Source organism: Alosa sapidissima, chromosome 1 (genome assembly GCF_018492685.1).
Source record: "Alosa sapidissima isolate fAloSap1 chromosome 1, fAloSap1.pri, whole genome shotgun sequence".
NCBI lineage: Eukaryota > Metazoa > Chordata > Actinopteri > Clupeiformes > Clupeidae > Alosa > Alosa sapidissima.
Genome location: NC_055957.1, coordinates 3,088,746 through 3,111,473, shown reverse-complemented (window position 1 = coordinate 3,111,473; position 22,728 = coordinate 3,088,746). Strand labels below are relative to the sequence as shown.

The 22,728-nt window shown below is 42.5% G+C and overlaps 3 protein-coding genes across 4 annotated transcripts; all 3 read left to right on the top strand.

Annotated features, from left to right (window-relative positions):
* The first annotated feature begins 242 nt into the window (after positions 1–242).
* si:ch211-266g18.6 (synaptotagmin-like protein 2) lies at positions 243–10,782 on the top strand. 2 transcript variants are annotated; one of them, XM_042107622.1, is made up of 15 exons: positions 243–777; positions 1,173–1,318; positions 1,544–1,601; positions 2,193–2,235; positions 2,328–2,370; positions 2,642–4,837; positions 5,869–5,927; positions 6,439–6,540; positions 7,633–7,805; positions 8,363–8,465; positions 8,751–8,912; positions 9,160–9,238; positions 9,338–9,437; positions 9,909–10,114; positions 10,356–10,782. In XM_042107622.1, exons 1-15 carry the CDS (start codon positions 650–652, stop codon positions 10,493–10,495), a joined length of 3,738 nt encoding a protein of 1,245 aa, XP_041963556.1. In that variant the 5' UTR covers positions 243–649; the 3' UTR covers positions 10,496–10,782. The 2 variants fall into 2 exon arrangements, with proteins under 2 accessions (XP_041963556.1, XP_041963548.1); XM_042107614.1 differs by having other exon boundaries at positions 1,173–1,321.
* A 572-nt stretch (positions 10,783–11,354) lies between these two features.
* Positions 11,355–14,419, top strand: gja1a (gap junction protein alpha 1a). Its single transcript, XM_042107647.1, has 2 exons — positions 11,355–11,575; positions 12,121–14,419. The coding sequence occupies exon 2, from the start codon at positions 12,137–12,139 to the stop codon at positions 13,238–13,240; it is 1,104 nt and encodes a 367-aa protein (XP_041963581.1). The 5' UTR covers positions 11,355–11,575; positions 12,121–12,136; the 3' UTR covers positions 13,241–14,419.
* A 4,717-nt stretch (positions 14,420–19,136) lies between these two features.
* On the top strand, positions 19,137–20,390 carry fabp7a (fatty acid binding protein 7, brain, a). The gene is made up of 4 exons (XM_042107659.1): positions 19,137–19,316; positions 19,433–19,605; positions 19,834–19,935; positions 20,060–20,390. The coding sequence occupies exons 1-4, from the start codon at positions 19,247–19,249 to the stop codon at positions 20,108–20,110; spliced, it is 396 nt and encodes a 131-aa protein (XP_041963593.1). The 5' UTR covers positions 19,137–19,246; the 3' UTR covers positions 20,111–20,390.
* Positions 20,391–22,728: the final 2,338 nt, after the last annotated feature.

The window sequence follows — 22,728 nt, the reverse complement described above, 5'->3', positions numbered from 1 at the left end:
TGCCAATTGCTGCCCACGAACACATTCTTTTGAAATAGTTGAAGACAGAAAGAGACTACACACTATTCAAAACATTACAAATCAAATTAAGATTGTTCAGTGATTACATAATGACAAACATGGGTTTGGTCTTGTGAGAGTAAATATTAAACTTTTTTTTTAACTGGGCGTTTACCAAGGGCGCAATGGGGTTGTCAATCATTTACAATTTAATTATTAGGCATAGGATGTTTTCAATGTCTGGGTTAGTGCCTTCTAAATTTGACCACAGTAGAAGCTTCGTGGAGTTGTAGTTCTTGAATTTCTAGTCTAGCCTACCCAATTTCAGCTCAGTGAGAGTAGAGTAGCCTACATTATCGCCACTGAAGCGTCTCACACCTCTCCGTGCTCTGTTTAGGCTACTGTATGGTGATCAGGATATCAAAATACGACGCGGTCTTCCTCCAACACAAAAAAACAAGACCAACCTGTTGTTCAGCCCACTCGAAGAGAGGACAAGTTTGTTTGGGCTTTGTTTTCTACACTAGTGTTGTGTCCCGTGCTGACAATGGACATCTAGTAGGTGTGGATCTATTGAGTGGCGAGAGGGTTCGAGGAAACTTCGTGGCGAGTGCTTGTTACAGGTGGAACGAACCAACGACAGTCTGCGATGAAGCCGAGCGCTAAATTCCCGGAGCTCCTGGATTTGAGCTTTTTGTCCGCTGATGAGGAAGCGGCGATCCTTAAAGTTTTGCAGAGAGATGAAGAGTTGAGAAAGTTTGACACCGGACGCCAAAGGTATGTATGATGGTACAAATGCCTTGTTTCACAAACCAAAGGCAAGTTTAGGCTTAGGCTACTCACTGCCATGATCGTCTCTTGTCACTACATGCCTCTGTAAACATCTGCTGCCAAAAAGGTTCAACTCATTTATTCAGCTTCCGTGATCTGGAATTAATCTTAACACAAATGCATTCGGTGTGCTGAAGTGAATAATTAAATTGCAACAGCACTTTAAGATGTAGTCAACAGCACGGTAAGTGTGTGTGATTCTGATTTAATAGACAAGACATGGTTGAAATGGAGTAAACTTACAGAGATACCAAAAACACAATTTGGGAGAGGTTTAAGATTAGCCTATGGTCACCACCATGGGCATACTGCTGTATGAATACATTCCTTTTATGTTTTAGGCGGCTGAAGGCCACCACTCCAGACCCAAAGCAGGTGAGGGTCATGACGGGTGAGTGGTTCGAGGATCTGAAGACAAAACGTTACGGCCAGCCATGCGACATCACAGCTGTCGTAAAGTCCTCAATGAGGAGAAAGAGGACACCAGGTGGTAGGCTACACTTCATTTGTTACCGGTTCATTTGTTACCCATTTGACACTTTCACAGAAACATACAGTATTGAAATTAATTTGAATGAAATTGAATTTAAAGTTGATCTGTAGAATGTATGCATTTGTGTGATGTATGCTGCTTGTTTATTTGTCCTATATATGCGATAATTCAATAACCTGACTCTCGTTATAATTCAACCCTATTGTTTTTATTTTGTAGCACCCAAGATTAACCCCTTCATGACTTACACTGCAACAGAAGCCCGGGGAGATTCAAAGTACAGTAATAGTTATGATTGTCCTAATGCACCACTGTACTATAAACAGTAATTTCCTGTGTATTGGCCGCATTGTAAGCCGCAGAACAGTGTTTTATGCAAGTTAAAAGAAGCAAAAACATATTGATATTAACTGCTCCTGTGTTTTAACCTCATAGCTAAAGAAATGTAGCAAAATCAATGTATAAGTGTTGGGAAATTACGGTAATGATAGCCAAGCACAGTCCAGTGATTCTTTCCACCACTCCATAAAGTATGATACGCTTTTCGTAATCATGTAAACAAGGATACAAGGATACAAGGAAGTTTATTGTCACATGCATATAGTTACTGGAAGTAAGAAATGCAGTGAAATTATGTCTGGTGTCAGCCTATTTGTGCATTAAAAGTGCAGTAGAAGAGGGGTTTAGTAGATTAAGTGGCAAGGGCTGCATAAAAAAGGTGGGGGAGGATTGGGATTGGGTGGGGGGTATAACAAGTATATAAAGTAAAAATAAGGTTTGTATTTTCAGAGACATGAAGGCCATGCTTGTTTTCAGGGTGTTTCTGTTGAGTAATATGTGCTTGAAACAGATTTGTGTTTCATTTTAGTCAGTTATCCACCTCCAGGCATCTTCCGGCTTTTGCTGAAGAGGTTTGTTAAAATGCAACTCTCCTTTATTTAAAGCACAACAATTATGTAACAGACGCAGTTCCATAATTAATAGTGTTTTACTGACCCATTAGACATACCGGGAATACACTGATGAAGATTTCAATCTGAATGATGGTGGGTCTACAGAGACTTCATTGCTACAGCTATTTTTTCTTATGTCATGTCGTTACGCATATTTTGTTCCCTGACATTGATATTACCATTTATTTCCATAACATTAGATAAGGCATTGCTTAAATGTGTACTTGCATCTAAGGTTACACATACCAGGTCAGGGTGTCTATAGATGCACATGCTATTCATAGAATAGCAGACATATGCTTTCACTTTCTGATGAAGGCAGCGACTGTCAACATCAAAATGACAGTACCATCCTGTCTTGCAGAGCCTTCCTCCTCTGAAATTGGCCGACAAAAATCGCCAAGCTACAACGATGAAGGGGCAAAGCAGCCTGCTGGAAAATCCTCTAACCCTTTCCTCAACGCACACACCCCCGCCAGCGCTGCTGCCAGTGCTCCTGACAATCATTCCCCAGGAGTAAACGATTTACCTCCTGCCGAGAACAGGAGTTTCGCCTTCATGCCTTTCAAGTCTAGCGCCACCCCGAAGGATGCCGTCACGCCGGCCGAGTCGAGCAGGATGGTGTCTCTCCCCCCCGCTTTACGTAAAGGGGCATCTGTGGAAGACAGCTGGGTGAAGATATCTGTTGAACCCAACACCGTGGCCCAATCTGATTTGAGACGAGATGGATGTGATGAGTCGGAGGCCCATACTAGTTGCTCGTCATCAGACTCTGAAGAGTCCCAGTCGGTCCCTCAAACACCCTTTGAGCCAGTCCTTCTGCAATACAAGGAGAATGTCTCGGACAACGTAAACATTTCTCACGTACGTGAGAGGCCGTTGCCTCACCGGAGAACATTTGTAAAGAGAAGCGCTGATTCTGACAAAGCAGAGCGCTCAGAGCCTGAAACCACAAGCTCGCTCTCCTCGAACTCGACCACTGAGCCAACGGAAGTGATAAGTTATGAAGCTGCTTCCTTCAGATCCCAATCTTCAGAAGTCACTTCCTGCTCTAGCAGTGAGTCTGCAGATGTTCTTGAGAAAAGTGCGTTTGAGATGGAGGGGCCGGAGGGGATTACACTGAAGAAACAGCCCCGGATGGACTTCGGTTATCCATCACAAAGTGCCACACATACCCCACAAGTCACAGGCATTGAGGAGTTTGAAAACATACAGGTGTTGTCCAGTGTAAGAGATGTGGATAGCAGCGAGAAGGAGAGTCAAGGAGGAGATTCGCACGCGAGTGCTTACATATTTGGCAAAATGGCCTCACATTCAGCAGAGTTCAAAAGCAAGGAAACAGAAGATGAGACAGTTGGTGAAAACAAAGCTCTTGGCATCAAACACAAGGCCTTCGAGCCAGCCCAGCTAAATAAAGCTCCCTCAGCAGAGAGTCAAGATTCTCCAGTGGACATCTGCGAGTCTATTCAGTATGCTGGCCGTGAACAGCCAGAGGACAAATTAGTTGATTTTGGTAAGTCTCCTGAGGTGGAATATGAGATTCCAAAACTGAATGCTCATTCCTTTACAGTTGCTCATGCAGAAGATGAAATGCTATCTAGTGAATTAAGCAGCTCACAATTTGGCGACAGGCATCATGCTAAGCAGACTGAAAACAACTATATCAGAGAAGTCAATTTTGAGGTTCGTACCAAAGAAGATGAATTGGGAGGAAGTGAGAGGGGTACTGAAATGAAATTGCCGTCTACGCAAACAGAGGTCCCGTGGGGCAGAGACCAAATGGAGCTCCATGACTCTCTCCCTGAGATAAGGCCTGGAGGAGACACACATTCCTCGTCTTTAACGATGTCGGGCTCGGTCAAAGGGGAGATCGGCGTGGCGTTGAACACGCCTGCAAATGGTGTCCTCAGTGCACGAATGAAGCCCCCGAGGGCTTACAGAGTCCTGCCGTTACAGTCTAGTGACGATCACATGACCAGCGGACAGGACGCACACACATCCTCAGAGGTAGAGGAAGTGGCCGTGGGCGAAATCAGAGGCGCCGCAAAACCTCCTCGGTACGATCAGGAAGATACATGGCCCTCGTCCCCCAAGTCCCAAGAGGTCAACCGAGACATGGCACTGGGCACCTCCTCATCGGCCCCTGGTTTAGATGAAGAGACGGTGTCAACTGGTGCTCCATGGGACACAGAGGGGGATGTTGGTGATGTTGTAGAGCTCAGTGGCAGTGATTCCACTGAGTCTGTGATTCTCAATGAGACGCTTAGTGGAGATGGCAGGCAGGAGATGCGCAAGAGGGATGCTGATCTGCCTGAGCGGGTCGAGTCTGCAGGCTCGCCCTTTGAAGTGCTGCAGGGAAACCCCTTTGCGTTTGCTGCTGTCGGTGGTGTGCGTGTGTCTGAGGAGAGAAGCGTGACCCCTGAACATGTATCCTCAAGTGTTGATGTACGTCCTCTTAGGCCCGAAGACCAGCCCGACCCAACTGTACAACTGGGAAATGGAAATTACAAAATACCGGCCATAGTCGTCATGCCCTCTGAGCAGGCTAGTGGAATTAAAGGTATGTATACATATTTGTATTTGCACTATTTGTACTCATTTTTAACAAGAATCTAAATCATTTCACAGTAAGCCATTGTGGTTTTATGTGTTGTGGTTCTGGCACATTCCCATTGATCTTAGGTAAATTTATTTTAGAGAACAGTTAGTTAGTTAGTCATCAGTATAGGCATATTTTCATGGTCATCTTATTAGAATACATGGAACTGGTTATGTGGTTGCCTAGAAACATTGGTCAAAAAGTTGTCCCATGTATCATGACCTTTATAGATTATGTTTGTGTCTTACTGTACATGAAGATTTCTTGTGTTTCTCTAGAGTAAATATTTTTTCTGATGGTTGACATAAATTACATACAGTTCAGGGCCCAGCCATCTGTCCCCACTTGTGTGTTGTGTGGGAGTGTTAAGTTTCTCGTGCGTTTCATGGCCAGAAGCTGTGACATTCTAGCAGCAACACCACCCTACTTGGCATTGACACACCCTTTTAAAGCCGATATCGTTTGTCATCCGCCCTGTCCGATTTTCTCTCCCAAGACTTCCTAAATAGGGAACGGGAGAGAGTGATCCGTAGAGAGCTGCTTTGATTAATGCCGTGCTTGTGGAAGGGCCTTGAGCTGGATTTGAATGCTTGCCTTGCAACACTCTGCTTTTTAAACACAGTCTGTAAACACCGTGATCTGAAAGGCCAAGTTTCGCACAATGCACCCTCTGAAGGAAGGGAACTCCAGGGGGCTCTGTGCACACTAAGTGTCTTCATTTGTGCTGCAGAAGTGTCAAGGCTTCCCTGATTCAGCCTGGTCTTTGGGCCTAAACCAATCCTTTTAATGCTGAGTCACTTTAAGGGGCTATTGGATTAGGGTTTCTGTGCCAGGATACAGTCATTTATGTGCCTACAACGGTACAACACACTCATTTCAACACTACATTTGCATGTGTCTAGAAAGTAATAGTGCAGTAATTTCTGAAGTGTACACACATATCTATGTATGGAGTATCAGATATAGACAGGATATAATATTTCTGTTTTTAGAGGGAGGATCACAGTCTGAAGCAACCAAAGGGATTATCGCATCCAATGCTGAATGGGAGGTTTGTGTGTCTTTTGCTTAAGATCTCTCAAATAACTTACATACATGGTTCTATAAAGTACGTTTCTGATTTACAAATGGACAATTTTATTAATTTGGTTTACCCTTTCACACACATCTTCCATGTAAGGAGAACTCATATGAATGTATTTTCTAGGTATTTCATGTGTTTTATAGGTAAAGTACGTTTGCATTTACTGACATTGTGAATGACCCATGTCATTTGTTCAGTGTGTGTGTTATATGCTACGTATCATCTATACCATATATTTTGCATGAGCTACAGTATGTGTTCTAAATATTGCATGTTCTGCAATGTTGCATGTTGCCTGCACCTGCTTGTAGTTTGCCTCATGGCATACACTATTGTTATGGTTCTGTGTTTAGTGTAAATATGTAGCATGTATTTGTTTAGCATGCTCTGTGGTCTGCACACTCTTAGCCATGTCATGTGTTATATGTTTGGTTCCTGCACTGCACACGTTTTTTGTGTTTTGTGTGACGTGTTTCAGGATGAGGGGCTCGACTCAGGCGATGACCAGAGTTCAGTGTCCAGCTACGGTTCCGAGCTCTCAGGCAGGAAGAGTCACCTGTCGAATGCATTATCTGCAGGGGTAAGAGTCACCTGTCCAGTGCATTATCTGCAGGGGTAAGAGTGCAGGGGTAAGAGTCACCTGTCCAATGCATTATCTGCAGGGGTAAGAGTCACCTGTCCAGTGCATTATCTGCAGGGGTAAGAGTCACCTGTCCAGTGCATTATCTGCAGGGGTAAGAGTCACCTGTCCAGTGCATTATCGGCAGGGGTACGTACAAACTTAACATTTGCCCTCCACTGGTTCAGCATCTTTTTACATGATGTGCAATGAGACACGCGGACCTGAGACACAAGTTGCAAGTGGAAATTCAAGAGCCAGTTTCCCACACATGTCCTATACTGGTCACTAATAAACACTGTGAATGGGCAGGTGTCCTATACAGGTCACTAATAAACACTGTGAATGGGCAGGTGTCCTATACTGGTCACTAATAAACACTGTGAATGGGCAGGTGTCCTATACAGGTCACTAATGAACACTGTGAATGGGCAGGTGTCCTATACAGGTCACTAATGAACACTGTGAATGGGCAGGTGTCCTATACAGGTCACTAATGAACACTGTGAATGGGCAGGTGTGCGAGCTGGTCACTAATAAACACTGTGAATGGGCCGGTGTGCGAGCTGGTCACTAATGAACACTGTGAATGGGCGGGTGTGCGAGCTGGTCACTAATGAACACTGTGAATGGGCGGGTGTGCGAGCTGGTCACTAATGAACACTGTGAATGGGCGGGTGTGCGAGCTGGTCACTAATGAACACTATCTGCACACCAAAGAGCTCCCGTTTACAGTGTTTATTAGTGATGTTTCGTGCACGGATTAGCCCTAGTTGTTGTGGACTAAAAGCTTTTTTTCCCAATGGAAATCTCAATTGAAATTCTCTTTTAGTCCAGGACTACAGTAGACTTAATCTGTGTATTGGAAACTGTCCCTAAGGATATTGATGGGCATAGATGTTTCAAGAAGAATTTCTATGGGAAGAATTCATACATAGTCAAGGAGTTTAGGGAACTACACTCTTAACTGTGTTGATGCCTGTCTGCAGCGTATGGGCAGTTTGATGAGCATTTACACTCTTAACTCTTAACTGTGTTGATGCCTGTCTGCAGCGTATGGGCAGTTTGATGAGCATTTACAGTGACGCCGGGGATTATGGGAACGTGCTGGTGCAAGGGGCGGTGGAGTTTGCGATGATGTACAGCCCGGCTGAAGAACTCATCATCATGGTGGAACAATGCCAGGACCTGGCCTATGGCAGTGCACGCAAACAACGCACTGATCCGTAGGTTTCGCACAGCCACAATCTTCAAGGCCTGAAACTAATGATACATGGTGCAACTCTTTGAGTAAAGTTGCTGGGCAGTCATATAACCGCTTCCATGTGTTCTGATTTAATGATCATGAAAATTTGCCCATTGATGATTTAAGTTATCTAGAAGCTAGGCAAAAATATTTTGCTTAATATCCTGCCCAAACAATAATATCCAGGAACATTGCCCAGCAACATTGCTCAAAAAATGCTTTGTGGATCATCAGCTCGATGTACAGTAATGTAAAATACCCAGTATAAGGAGAATCCACTGTTATGTAGAATATACTGTAGTTATTGTATGTACCTGTAGAAATTGTTTCAGTAAAAGTACTTCTATTGAATTATTTCTGATAGGTGTCTTGTAGCCTGAAAGCGTTCATGGTTTCCTAGTTTCAGTGTAGAATTCTCTCTGGTAACTGCTGTGCTGTGCAGTTCTTCATGTTTACCTCGGATGATATGACTTCACTAATTGTAGAGTTTTTGTGAGCGCTAACAGTAGCTCTGCATTCCTTCCCTCTCCTTGCCAGATATGTGAAGACATACCTCCTCCCAGATAGGTTTCGACGCACAAAGAGAAAGACCTCCATTAAGAAGAACACAAACAGCCCAGTTTATGTTGAATCACTCAGGGTGTGTACTTACACAAAGCTCTCTGAATTGGGTGGAAAGCTGTGTGTTGGTTCTTGTGTACATAGTGTTGACCTACTTTGTCCCTACGTTTGTTTTTTGCTTAACCTGTTGTTGACACAGCGATACTGGCACAGTGTGATAAGTCATAGCGTAACATGGCACAGTGTGATAAGTCATAGCGTAACATGGCACAGTGTGATAAGTCATAGCGTGACATGGCTTGTTTTTTCTGCACAGGACATTATAACGTGTTTATTTCACTCTTCTTGTTTTTTTTCCTCACAGTACAAGATTAAGAAGAAAGATCTGATGGACAAGATGTTGCACCTGTCCGTCTGGCACAATGACTCCAGGGGCAGAAACGTCTTCCTGGGCCAGGTGGAGCTTAACCTGAAGACGTGGGACTGGGGGCACGAGGCTCTCACCTGGTACAATTTACAGGCCAAGGTAAGCAGATCATCACCTGGTACAACATACAGGCCAATGTAAACAGAGCATCACCTGGTACAAAATACAGGCCAATGTAAACAGAGCAAGCCCTGTGGAGCTATGGTCTCACAACAGCGATTAAGTCCTTTTGAGGTTATAGTTCAGTATTCAGGCCTTGAATGTCACACTAAGTAAATAATTTCCTATAAATTATATCAATCTGTAATTTTTTTTTGTCATTTCCTTTGTCTTTTTTTACATGAAGGGTGGTGAGGGGCAAGAATCTCAGGACTATCGAGGAACGTTGTTTGTCGCACTGAAATATACACCTGCAGTGTCAACAGGTGCTCTCCCGTGATTTCAATCCCATCTATTTGGATCACTTGCTACCTCAGCCTTGATATGTGATGCATGTTCTTTTCACTTCTCTGATGTAATTGTAGGTGGCTCCAAGCAGAACACTGGAGAAGTCCATGTGTGGTTGAAAGAAGCTAAAGATCTCTGTCAGCTTAAGTCAAATAGTGTGGACTCCTTTGTGAAGTGGTAAGGGAGATTCTTCCTCTTTAGTGACTCTTTTAGAGACTCTTTAGTGTTGGCATAAGTGATGCTATATGTAGTTGTTGATGTAGAACCACCTCTAAACTCTTTGGGTGGGTTCTTTTATTGGCTTTTCAAGGTCAAACAGTTTTCTGGTTTTAGTGATTTTGCCATAATGCAAGTTTGCCGAAATGCTTCCGAAATCTGGAAAAACAAAATTCAGTGTAAAGGTGTAGAACCTCACTGCAAAATAAATACCTGTATTCTTTTCATTTCACATGTATGAGGACTATATACCTATGTTTTCTATATTGAAAAATACTCAAATGAATCATACATTTAAAAAGTAGAACAAATACAGTCAAAAATTCAATGAATCGGACACAGTTGAAGGAGTCTCCAAACAGACACAGTAGATTTTCCTTTTGGCTTACCAAGCCTGATGTGGTACACTTCTGGTCCTTCCTCCTCTTTCAGTTACATGTTACCGGACACAAGTAAGAAGAGTCGTCAGAAGACGAGAGTGGTCAAGAAGTCTCTGAGCCCCGTGTACAACCACGCCATGGTGTTTGACGGCTTCCGGGCGGGCGAGGTGCGAGAGGCCTGCTGTGAGCTGACCGTGTGGGAGCACCACAAACTCTCCAATCAGTTCCTCGGCGGGCTGCGACTCAGCGCAGGAACAGGTAAGCGTCTTTTCTGTGTGGGCATCCCTTGTTGTGGCTGTGGATCGATAGTGAGGTGAGGATGATTGAAGGTGCAATCTGATACTTCTGATCCCCTTTTTTTCTGCAAATTGCTCCACATGATTCTCTAGCTGTGTGTCCTGTGTGTTCAAAACCCCTCTGGTTTTCACACCCCATAATTTCCCTTTCGAACGAATAAAGTCTTCCTCATGATCTATCGATGGATTCTTTTCTGCCGCAGGCGAGAGCTACGGCAAACAAGTGGACTGGATGGACTCTGTGAATCAGGAGGTTGAAATCTGGGAGCAAATGCTGGCCAAGCCAAACAACTGGGTGGAAGCAGTAATCCCGCTGCGCTCCTCCATGACACCCCGGAAGTGAAGTCTTCTGCTGGAGGACACAAGAGTGAAGGTCATATGAGTGTCTTAACGACTACGTGCGAAACTACCAGTGCCGTGGGCTTGATATTTATGGAATTGTTCTTGTGATTGTCAGGTCTGTGTGACTTAACCAGTTGTTGTATATAATACAAAATGTTCGTGACGCAAAGCCGCTGTTATCTCCCTCCATCTTCCCCTTTTCCCAGAAATCACTGTCTTTTCAGATGTGACTACATGAGGTGTTTACATAAAAGGATCTCTGATTGGAATAAATAACTTTTCCTCTAACATGTGCTGGCTGCTTCCATTTGTGCTTTTGGTGGTTGAGGTCAAGGACTGGCCTCTGTCACGCTATGAATTTCACACTGCCCAGATTGGTCATTAACAGCCGTGTGAGCTTTCTAAGGGGGAGCCATCACACCTATGGTATATTGGTATTATGTAATTAAAAAAGACTGGATGATAAGGATGAAAAAATCATGAACAGTATTGAAAATTAAAATGATCATTATCAATTTTTGTAACAGCTGTAAGGCTACCAAAGGGAAGACAGCTCTTATTTGATTGATATAAAACACACTTCAGTAGTAACGCTAAGTAAAATATAATATAAAGAGATTTTTAAAAAAAAGTTACTCTATGTATCCCTAGTATCATACCCAAGTATAACAAGAGTGATCAATACAGTTTTTTCCCCCTTAAATTTATCCTAATTTTCTTTAGTGCAGTTTCCAGCATCCATTAAAGGTTTCATTTTATACTTCCTGAATGTTGCGCCAGGTGGCGATATATCGCCCTTGTGATGCTCGCATTCCTAAACATCTTTTAAGGAGAAAAAAATGGGATGAATCAAGGCACGGAGTCATGCAGGCTGGATAAGGAATCAGATGACCTCAAACTTTTCCGGCGAATCCAACGAAAAACGGCAGATGAAAGATGACGAAGGCAGAGGGAACGATGGAAAATGGGGAATATGAAAGTTTATAGGAAATGTGTAACTTTACTTTTTAAAGTCACCTAACGTTTTTGTACTGTATGTTCTGTTTGGAAATTTCCAGCGCGACCACTGACTAAACACAAGGTAAGTGGCAAGAAAAGTTTCTTAGAAACTACACTGTGATCTACAGGCTAAAACAGTTGATGGTAGCCTAGTAAGCACAGTGACAGTGTAAATGTCCATTGTATACATAAATATGTAAAATGATGGAAATGTTTAACTTAAAAGCTTCATATGAAATGGAAATACATCGGAATGTTGTTTTCCATTACGTTTCATCACTGTTTAAATGTACAACACTGTTATCGTTATTTCTAAGTATTTTGTCTAGTTCGTTTGATAACTGCTGGACTGGTGCGCACACATCTGGATGGCACATGGGTTCCTGAGTTGAGACTTTTGAAGTAGGCTAATGTTTAGCCTAGGCTAGCTCAGTTTTTAAACTATATGACCAGTAATATTTCAAAGCTTTGAGCTTACACCTGAAAGATGCAGACCATTTTATTTCATAAGAGGCCTAAATGTGGTAGACAGATGTTGAAAGATGTTTGGGGGCTTATAACGTGTTAACAGTGAGGGTTCGTATTCACTGTACTAGGCTCTTAATCTAGCCGTCTTCCTGTGTACAGAGCAACCGTCTTCGTAATGGGTGACTGGAGTGCTTTAGGAAAACTGCTTGACAAGGTCCAGGCGTACTCCACAGCGGGAGGCAAGGTCTGGCTCTCCGTGCTCTTCATCTTCCGGATACTGGTCCTGGGAACGGCGGTGGAATCAGCGTGGGGTGACGAACAGTCTGCCTTCAAATGCAACACGCAGCAGCCTGGCTGTGAGAACGTGTGCTATGACAAGTCATTCCCCATCTCTCATGTGCGCTTCTGGGTGCTTCAGATAATCTTCGTTTCCATGCCAACGCTCCTCTACCTCAGCCACGTCCTCTACCTCATGCACAAGGAGGAGAAACTGCTCAAGAAAGAGGAAAACCTGAGAGCCATTCAGAGCCAAGGTGGCAACGTGGACGCTCCTCTCCAGAAAATTCAGCAGAGGAAGTTCAAGTATGGTCTGGAGGAACATGGGAAGATTAAAATGAGAGGAGGCCTTCTCTACACCTACATTGTGAGCATCATTCTCAAGTCTGTTTTTGAGGTAGCCTTTTTGTTGTTACAGTGGTACATTTATGGTTTCCACCTCTCTGCCATCTACACGTGTGAAAGGGTGCCCTGTCCGCACAAGGTGGACTGTTTCCTGTCCCGCCCCACTGAGAAGACCATCTTCATCATCTTCATGTTGGTGGTCTCACTAGTCTCCCTGGGCCTTAACATCTTCGAGTTCTTTTATGTCATATTTAAGAGGATGAAAGACCATGTCAGGGAACAGGCCGCTAGTCAGCATCACCACAGCGGACAACTGAAGCCCTGCATGAGCGAGATGCCACCCCGGTCCAGTTATGTCTACTACAACGACTGCTCAGCCCCCATGTCCAACCTGGAGTACAACCTGAACACCACTGACAAGAACAACTCCTGCGACAGCTATAGCAAACAGGCCAACGCTCAGAACTGGACCAATTACAGCACTGAGCAGAACCAGCTGGGCCAGAAGGTGCCTCAGTATCCCTGCTGCCGCACACAGGAGTTCCACTACCCCGAGAAAGTGACCCCGGGCAAGGACATGGCCCTCCTGAGGCAGTTGGACCCACGGCCCAGCAGCCGAGCGAGCAGTCGCGCGAGGCCGGATGATCTCGACATCTAGCCCGAGATCAGAGGACTATCATGTGAACGGGTTCAGCTCACCCTTGGGGAGCCCCCTGCTCTGGCACCAGGCAGTGCTGATTTACACTTTGATGTGCCAAAAATCCTTCAGCTACATTCCAACCTAATTGACAGAGGGACTCAATTGGGTTATTCAGACTTGAAATGCAAAGAGACCAATGGTTTTCTCTGTGTTTAGACTCTGTTCAGAATTTACACCATTATTGTCAATAGCTTTAAATTTATACAAGTGGTCTGCGTCCCATTTGAAGTTTTTTGTTTTGTTTCTATTTGCCATTTTTTTTGTTCAAGAAGAGACAATCCTTCATGCAGTGTTTTATGGTTCTAAGTTATTGAGTGTTGTAGTTTAAGAGGGTGGATGATACATGGAAGACACAAACAGAAGTTATTTATGGCTTGTTTGTTTCTGGTTTGGTTTTGGAGCTCAGCTGAGCATTCTTTTCTGGAATTTAGAGCTGTAATATATTCTAAGGATGAACTGTTCCTCAAAGAGCTCTTGCTGTTTTCTAAGAATAGTACTGCAAAGATTCCTGCCAATGGTTTCTGTGTGCAGTACTGAGCTTGGTTCTAACAATCCAATAGCTTTTCAATTCCTGCATTTATGGTACGTCTTTTTTAGGAGCAATGTTTGCACTGATGTTTTAGACATTTCTTATTGTTTTATAGAAAATGTTTTCATGGATGAATTACCATGAGTGAGGTGTCTGTCTGAATGCTGTTAATAGACCGTTATCTATAAATATCACATTCTGTCTTACATGCCGTTCATGGCGTTTTGAAGCACCAAGTTTGTCAGATGATCTAAAGGATTAACAGATTTTGAAGCAGTGTTTATTTAAATTAAAGTTTGTCAAACATGACTCTTTTATATGCAACATTTGTGACAAATTGTTTGCGTAGAGAATGATGAAGTTAGGTCTTTTCATCATTTAAATTAAATGAAGTAATGAGATTCAAATAGTCCCCCTTCCCTCAGATTTTCCTATTTATTCTCAGCGTTAAATGAAAACACATGTTTGGGTAACGCTCAAAAGGCCATATGTGGGTGTATAAAGAAACAAAGTCTTTCTGTTCCACTTTGCCCCTGACCAAAATAATTCTTCTGACTCGGTTCTGTCTAATTTATTACATAATGGAACATTAAAAAGAGACGAAAACATTAGACGTGTGTGTGTGTGTGTGTGTGTGCACGTGTGTGTGTAAGTGTGACCGAGAGAGAGAGAGTGTGTATACACTGTAGTTGTATGCAAAGGGTGGGTCTCATATACTGTAAAGCAGAGCACCCAGATGGAAAATATGTGGCGCATTGTATGAATGTGGTTTTCAGACCACACAAGCCACTCATGCTGCTCATTTCTTTAGAGTCAGACTCAGCTCTCCTTGTGGAAACTCATTTTTTCCAACCTCAGGTTTCTGTCTCGACCTAAACTTTTGAGTAGACATGCAGGGTAAAAATAAAAAATGCATATATTGTGCTGGCCTGCCTGCTTGTGTAGTTAAATTATTCAAAATACAAACGGCACATCTTCAATCAGCCAAAGAAGACACATCTGCAGGTTAAGTCTTCATTGGCCTCCTATAAATTCAAATCCTTCACTCTGGCCTACGGGACACTTACTGGACCTGCCCCTTGCTATCTTAATTCCATGATCCAGCTCTACGTCCCCTCTCGTCCACTGCGGTCTTCTAATGCAGTGTTTTTCAACCTTTTTTGTGCCACGGCACACTTTTGACACTTAAAATATCCCACGGCACACTAACATCCTGTGTGAAGAAAAAATAAACATACCATAGCCTAAAACTTCAAATAATACACAGATATGGCCTTATTATGGCTTCTATGCAAGACCTGCTCAATAAAACAAGCACCCTCTGTTTCATTTGTAGGTGACTATATCTAATTTAATTGTTGTTATGAACTGGATGTGTGATGATTCTGTGAATACTGGATATGGTGACCCCGTTGTACAATGTCTGCATACCACAAATAGTGCAATCATACAATCAATGAGAGCATGTGGTTATAAATTCTTTGATGCAACAGTTGCTTTTCTGGACCAGTGAGTGACATTTGGGTAATTTTCTGCAGCACACCTGATGATCTCTCACGGCACACTAGTGTGCCCCGGCACAGTGGTTGAAAAACACTGCTCTAATGAGCGACTGCTATATTGGCCTTCCACCAACACTAAGAGGTCACAGTCAAGACTCTTTATTCTGTGATGCTTCCAGAACCTTCTGGCCCATGCAGCTGGTTCTGTTCACTGCTGGTCCAGTAGAATGATTTACCTAATTCTCTTCATTCTAGTGATAGTTTTGGGATCTTTAAAAAGTGTCTATAAACAATCTTGTCTTGATTTACATCTGTTTGCTTTGTATCTTACTAATTAATTCTCCTGACAGAGTCATGGATTGTATATATTTATGATTATTGTTATCATTCTGTTCAATTCTGTTTTGTTTATTATTAATATTGGTATTTATAATTAGGCTATATGACTTCACTTCAAACTGTTAATTTTAATGTTCGTCGCTTTGGACAAAAAAATCTGCTCAGACAAACAAACATAAAAAACAAAAACACTTAAACAGTAGATTAGAAGTCTATAAACTAGGTTTAAACATGTAAGAAATAATGTGTCCATGAAAGTCTTAAAGTTTAGGCCTACTGATAAAATAAGTCTTGTAGGTTTCATGACAAACTGTTCCATGAGAATGACTGTGTCGTGTCCAGTGGATTTTCTTCTGTTGATAACTGGGAGGAGTCCTGTTCTGGAGAGGACTGCAGATCCATTTAAATCTACTCAGTTTCTCTAGACACACTTTAATATCTGAATCCTCAGAATATTCCACTCACAGACTGTCTAAATAGTTGCACTCAAGTTTATATTAGAGGATTTTGTTTCCTTGGGTTAGTCTTTTTTAAACTGACAAAAACAAAAGCTTGCAGATGGTTCACAGTACAGTAGATGAGAACAGCATCACATAGGGTCACATGTAATATATTCACACAAACATAAGAGAGGATGTTTTGATAGAGTTAAATTTAGAATGTTGACCAAGGTCACATCCTCTGTCCTTCAGAGTGTTCCAGATGGGGAAGAGTTTAGGTTCCTCTTGGACTCGTCCAAATGCATTTGAGCAAAGTACTTTTCCCACTGTAAGTAGGCTGTATTCTAGCCCATTGAGGTGCATAATAAGTGTTTGAGGACGGATTCCAAATGAGTAGCTGCTGCTTCCCACTGGCCCAAGGCCAAGGGGTCCCATGCTAGTCGTCATTAGTTTCTGGCTAGCTTTGTCCCAAATACAAACAGTAACTTCAACAGTTTCCCACTGTCCTGCTTTCCTTGAAACATTTCTTTCAATAAAACTTAAAATACTGTTCATTTGTTTTATTATTATTATTATTATTATTATTAATAATAATAATAATAATAATAATATCAATAAAAACCAAGATCCTTAATCCATATTCACCACATCAAACATAAACGTAGACAACATTTATACATAGTCATTAAATTTGTTCATCCTGTGTAATATATGAATATACAGTACATGTCACATGTATGACATTGAGATAAAAGGCCTTTGTTGACTGATGATAAAACACATACGACACAACAGCCAGTGGTGACATGGCATTGTTGCTGCCCCTGCTGGTTGGACGCCAGCTTTGGCACGGTCTGCCTCCACTCTCTGCCAGACTGTAGATCTATAACCAGCGGTCATGCCATTCAGACCTGGAGACTAATTGAAACCAGCAGTGGGGACTAAAGTTTCAGGACTTTTCCGTACCGCAATGAGTCTTCGTCTCATCAGGCTAAACCCATGTTTGGACAGCACAGTATTGGGGCGAAATGTGACTTATTATGGAAGTGCTTTTGATAATAAACACTATCCAGGGACTATTTTTAGAAAATGTGTGGTATGTTTGAGTCATGTTTGTGGAAGGATGAGGGGTAAACTTTCAGGAGCTTAAAACAAAGCTGATGGTGGTAGCTCTCCAAAAATAGTCGTCTTGGTAGCTTGTTTCAGGGTTCAGCGCGGATGAAAATGTGTGGGGAACCAGCAGTAAACACAGCAAAGAGGCCGAGGCTGTGTAGAAACATCAGCTCATCCAGCAACCCCACCACAGACAGTCATCCGGCTCTGTAATTTCTACAAACAAGGGAGTGGTTCATAACCGTAATGTTGGAGTTGGAGTTTGTGTGGCACCTCAGAGTGCACTCTAGGCCAGCCTGGGTCATCGCATGGACTCCATCTGCTTTTAGAAAGACTGCATTTGGGCTGCTTTTGGTCACGTTAACCAAGCTGAGGGCTGATGTGGACACAGTGTTTCTGTTTTCTGTGTGAGGGGTCTTGACTTACTCAATGGTATGATCTTTGTGCCAAGTGTTTGTGCCGGCTGTTTCCACTTATCCGTCTCAAGGTACTCTGATGTGGTGTTTATTAAAAGATAAAATATATAAAGATTAATAAAGTAATCTAAGGTGATTAGGTTAATAAAGTAATAATATTATATGGTATTATACAACAAGAGGTAAACACAGTTTTTAAAACAGTTGATCAAATATTCTGATTTTTTTTTAAGTGATTTAAAATCTGATGAGGATGTAATATCTGATGGACTGATTAATATCTGATTGTTGCCTACCTCTACCACTAATCCAAACTACCTTCATAGTTTGGATTAGTGAAGCACATGTTGTTCTGAAAGTGCCGAAATTAATGTAGCCTATCCAAACATGTCTGGAACTGAAGCTTGTAATGGATAAAGGAAACAGTCCTTTTCTCGCTCGGACTCTAGCTCTTGGCTGACATCTTGTGGAGTTGTGTGATATTACACTTGGCACTTCGGTGATTTTACGTTCTCTGAATCATTCAGATGACTCAGTGACTGACTCAGTGATACTTGATATGACTCAAACACGCAAATATTTCAAGGTGGAGGATAAAGGTTTATACAATGCATATACCCTAGCAAACAATGTAAATTCAAAGACTTGATAACGCTCCAAAGTCCTTGCATCCCATGCATTCTATGGATGGTGGTGTGTATTTGTTCAGGGTGTTTGCCCTCCAAGTGTTCCCCTAGGTGATTTTTTTCTGAATTGTACTCCCACACAATAGTGTCCCTCACAAAGCTTTTACATTCCTAGGCTCGAGGTGCCATTAGCTGTGGCCTAAGCTGTTAGTGTTTACAATTAGATAGATAGATAGATAGATAGATAGATACTTTATTGATCCCCAGGGGAAAATTGTGTGAGGAAAAACAAAATGACACTTCTAAATACTTAAAAGTAATATGCCTAAATGTAGTATAACAACAGTGGCAACTCATATGTAGCACTCATGTAGGTAGGCCTATTTGAAGTAATGCGACAGAAAAGTGATGCTACTGGACCCCTGCGCTCTGTTGCTAATGCTTAGGCGTGCCAAACCAAGAGCAACACCTGTTGTTAGCGTGCATACACTTTATAATACGGTATTCAGCTTTGCTGAGTATACAGTTATTTTAATCTTAAACTACTGAGTGATAAACCCCAAATAATCTTAGAGCATGTAAGTCTATTTTATCTTCATTATACCACAAATCCTTTCAACATTGCTCTTAACAGAATCTATTCATTGCTGAAAATGTTGCAACCTCAGCTCAAACAATAGCTGGGTGCGTGTGTACATGTATGTGTGCGTGTGCGTGTGTGTGTGTGGAAGGGAGGGAGATAGTTAAGGGATTAAACATGTTAAATTACTGATGTACAGTACCACGTTCTCGCCATCTTTATGGACCAATCACAATTTCACGCACGGTCTCATATCGTCCAATCAGGATGCCCAAACGCCGTCTTCGTCTGACCCCGTCTCTTTGACAGTATTAATTAGATTGGACTCTGCGGCTCAACACTGACTGAAGCACACACCACGCGTTCTTGCCTTATCCGTTCATTGTCGTCCGTCCTGTGAGTAAAACTGAACTGTCGTCATGGATGCATTTTGTGCCACCTGGAAGCTGATTGACAGCCAGAACTTTGATGAGTACATGAAAGCACTGGGTAAGTAAGCTGAGCTCTATAAAGAACACCCAAACGAAAATCACTTCGTAAAATTTGAGAATTCTGGAGACCTAGTCTCATTCATATATCGTTGATTTATCATTTCGCTGCAACAGGTGTTCCCTTCGCTACGAGACAAGTTGGCAATGTAACCAAGCCGACCGTAGTCATCAGTCAGGAAGGGGACAAATTTATGGTGAAAACCCTCAGCACTTTCAAGAATACAGAGATTTCATTCAAACTTGGGGAAGAGTTTGAAGAGACCACTGCCGACGACAGAAAAGTAAAGGTTGGTATTTAACATGATGACTAAAGGCTTCAGACATCAGTTATGAAAATATGGATTGAAATGTGCATTATTGATGAAAGTGAACAGACACTGCACATTAAATCCAGTAAATTACTGTACACTAAAGTTGAAAATGCAGATGTCCCCATACAGCCTATTAATACATGCAACTTATAGTATTATTTGTGTAACTTTGTGAGAGCATAATGACCTCCAATTATATCGTAGGCTGTGATTAGTATGGATGGAGATAAACTGCTGCATGTCCAGAAATGGGATGGCAAGGAGAGCAAATTTGTCCGGGAGATCAAGGACGGGAAAATGATCATGGTGAGCGCTCATAATCAATCGTTGGCGTGGTGATGAGTTGGATGCAGTTTTGCAGGGAAGTGCCAAATCCTCATAATATTCACACGATAATTATGGCTCAGTAACTTCCATTTCTTATTGACAGCATTTGACCTTTGAGGGTGTGGAGGCTGTTCGCACATACGAGAAGGCATAAAGTCCATCAGAATCTGAGAAACGGCCACTGCTGTGATGTCCTGCTGACTGAGTAGCCTATTTGGGTTTGCATACTCTTTCCTCTGCAGAATGCAGATGCATCGGGAAGTCCTGCATCTTTTTTTGTTTTTTTATCAAATGACAATGTTGATGAGTGTTTTGTGAATTGCATCTTTTTATAATGACTTGTCCAGAAATGGTCCATGAGTTATTTTTAATAATTGAAAACGGCATATCAATTCATATTTGTATTGTCTAAAAATAAACAAGCCTTCTGATCACTGAGTTGTTCGTTTTTAATTACTCTCAACTCTAAACTGCATGCATGCAAACAGTAGGCCTACTGTAGCCTATTTAAGCCTCTGATGAACTCTATTACTCATAAATAACAATAGTCTATTTTCTCTTGCTATACTCTGGATCACATGTTACCCTTTAAACCAGCAGCCTTTGATATGTTTTTTCAAAACACAGGGCATTTTTTAAACAATGTTGCTGCACAGGTTCCTACGGAGGGGTCATTGCAAAATATCTTTTGGTGAACATCCAGAAAATGTGCACTCATTTTATTATATTGTGCCCCCATTTGATTTAATCGTGTGCATGTTTTATTAAATATATTAAATAGTGTGCTCATTTTACTAGACTGTGCTCTCAATTTATTGAATCGTGCACATGCTTTACTAAATTGTGCGCACGTTTTACTAAATTTTGCGCTCATTTGACTAAATTGTGCTCTCATTTTAATGTGCACAATTTAGTATATTGAGAACACAGTTTAGTAAAATGAGCACAGGATTTAGTAAAATGAGCACACAATATACCTACTAAATTGTGCACAAAATCTAGTAAAATGAGACCACAATTTAGTAAAATGAGTGCACATTCTCTCTATATACAAACATATCTTGCAATGACTCCTCCTTGGTTCCTGGGCTGCAATGATAAGCACACACATGTTTATGTGGATAACTGACATCAGCAGTAGGTAGATTGTCAATCATCCAGTCAGAAACCAGTTGTGACTGGTTAACAATTTTTACCTTTTCTGTCTCTAACTTTAATAATAAAGGAGTTACACACAGTATTGAACCTTTTCTATCTATCTACTGTGTCTGTCTGTCTGTCTACTTTTTTCTAAATTCCTGCGTGTTAGGCGTGGCTTCTTAGTTGAAGAATTGTGGGTAACCTTGATTTCCCGCAATTCTCTAGCTAGTAGGCTAGGCCTACCAAATAATATTGTAACAATTTGATAGCGACACACACAGTTGTCCAATCAAAAGGTTTATTAGCTGAGAACAAGAGCAGGGACACAGACACAGAACACAATACACACGGAGCAGGTCAAGTACACACACACTACACATACAGGGGAGGACGCAGCCCCCCACACAAAGAGGATCACACACGAGGGAGAACTAAAAGGGAAACATGTTACAATAAAGACACTAACATTACACTCAAAACTAAGGAGAAATACAGACATAAACCCCCCAAATGTTCGCTCTCGTATCCCAGCATGCCCTGCGTGGGAGAACGCTAACAATGTCTTGTGCGCCGACGTTACAATATTGATGAATTAACGCCAACGCTGAACAGTAGGCCATGGGTCTCTAGATGGCCCAAACTAAAAACATTGTCGCTAAATGATGGTGGTAAAGTAAAATGTTTATAAATATATGAAGTCATCTATGAACCTGATGTGATGAAAGCCCCCCCCCACCCCCCACTCATCTGGATACAATGCAACTTTGACACGCGACATGATTTGGGGCTTCATCTGCTCAAGTGAAGACACGCTAGTTAACTCATTCTCTTCAACAAGTTTCTCTTCATATTGTAGTGAACTGAGCCTAGCTTGTTCATGACTGAACTCCCATAGTGCTGTGCAGTGTGTGTGTGTGTAATGTTGATGTTGGTTTTAGTGAGAGTAATTGCGTTTACCTTGTCATGTATGTGTTAGCTGGTATAGTCTTTCTTTATGTTGTACCTCATGTGTTTACCCCGTGTATTGTATGTGACTACCCTGTTTGTGTATCGTGCTTGTTTAATTGACCTCCCTTGTGTTGCCTGTGTAATGACGTTCGTGTGTTTTGGTGCGTAACCAATAAAAACCATTTTGAGACAACTTTGCAGTTCGTTACATTGGTGTCAGAAGTGGGATGAAGACCCCTACTGGACGGGAGGAGAAAGCTGCAACTGATGCCCTGGCGATGATGAGTTTCCTGCCAAGACGGTTCTTCGACAGCGCGCTCGCCCATGGCCACCTGCTGGGCCCAGCAGACGGCAGCGTGACCGTGACGAAGAGACCCGCCCCCGGCCACAGGAGGAAACGAACCGGGCTGATGGCAGCATCCCGCCACTTGAACCCGCTCCACACGGGAGCGATGGAAACCGGCCGGTCCCCGGTGCGACGGCATGCGGACACATCGCATGGTACTGCCCAGCCCCAGCACCCCTCACGCTCGCGCCCCAGTTACTAGAAGAAGGTGGCACGGCGGGAGGGGCTATGGATTGCATACGGCTGGGCCGGCTCGCCCAAACCAGAGGACTGTATGTGGACTGCACGCTAGATGGGACTCGGTGTCGCGCCTTGATCGATACTGGCTCCACCATCTC

Coding starts and splice junctions, on each gene's coding strand:
- si:ch211-266g18.6 (XM_042107614.1), top strand. CDS start 650: ATGAAGCCGAGCGCTAAATTCCCGGAGCTCCTGGATTTGAGCTTTTTG. Junction 778..1,172: donor TTTGACACCGGACGCCAAAG/GTATGTATGATG, acceptor TTTATGTTTTAG/GCGGCTGAAGGCCACCACTC. Junction 8,913..9,159: donor GGTACAATTTACAGGCCAAG/GTAAGCAGATCA, acceptor TTTTACATGAAG/GGTGGTGAGGGGCAAGAATC.
- gja1a (XM_042107647.1), top strand. CDS start 12,137: ATGGGTGACTGGAGTGCTTTAGGAAAACTGCTTGACAAGGTCCAGGCG.
- fabp7a (XM_042107659.1), top strand. CDS start 19,247: ATGGATGCATTTTGTGCCACCTGGAAGCTGATTGACAGCCAGAACTTT. Junction 19,606..19,833: donor CCGACGACAGAAAAGTAAAG/GTTGGTATTTAA, acceptor ATTATATCGTAG/GCTGTGATTAGTATGGATGG. Junction 19,936..20,059: donor AGGACGGGAAAATGATCATG/GTGAGCGCTCAT, acceptor TCTTATTGACAG/CATTTGACCTTTGAGGGTGT.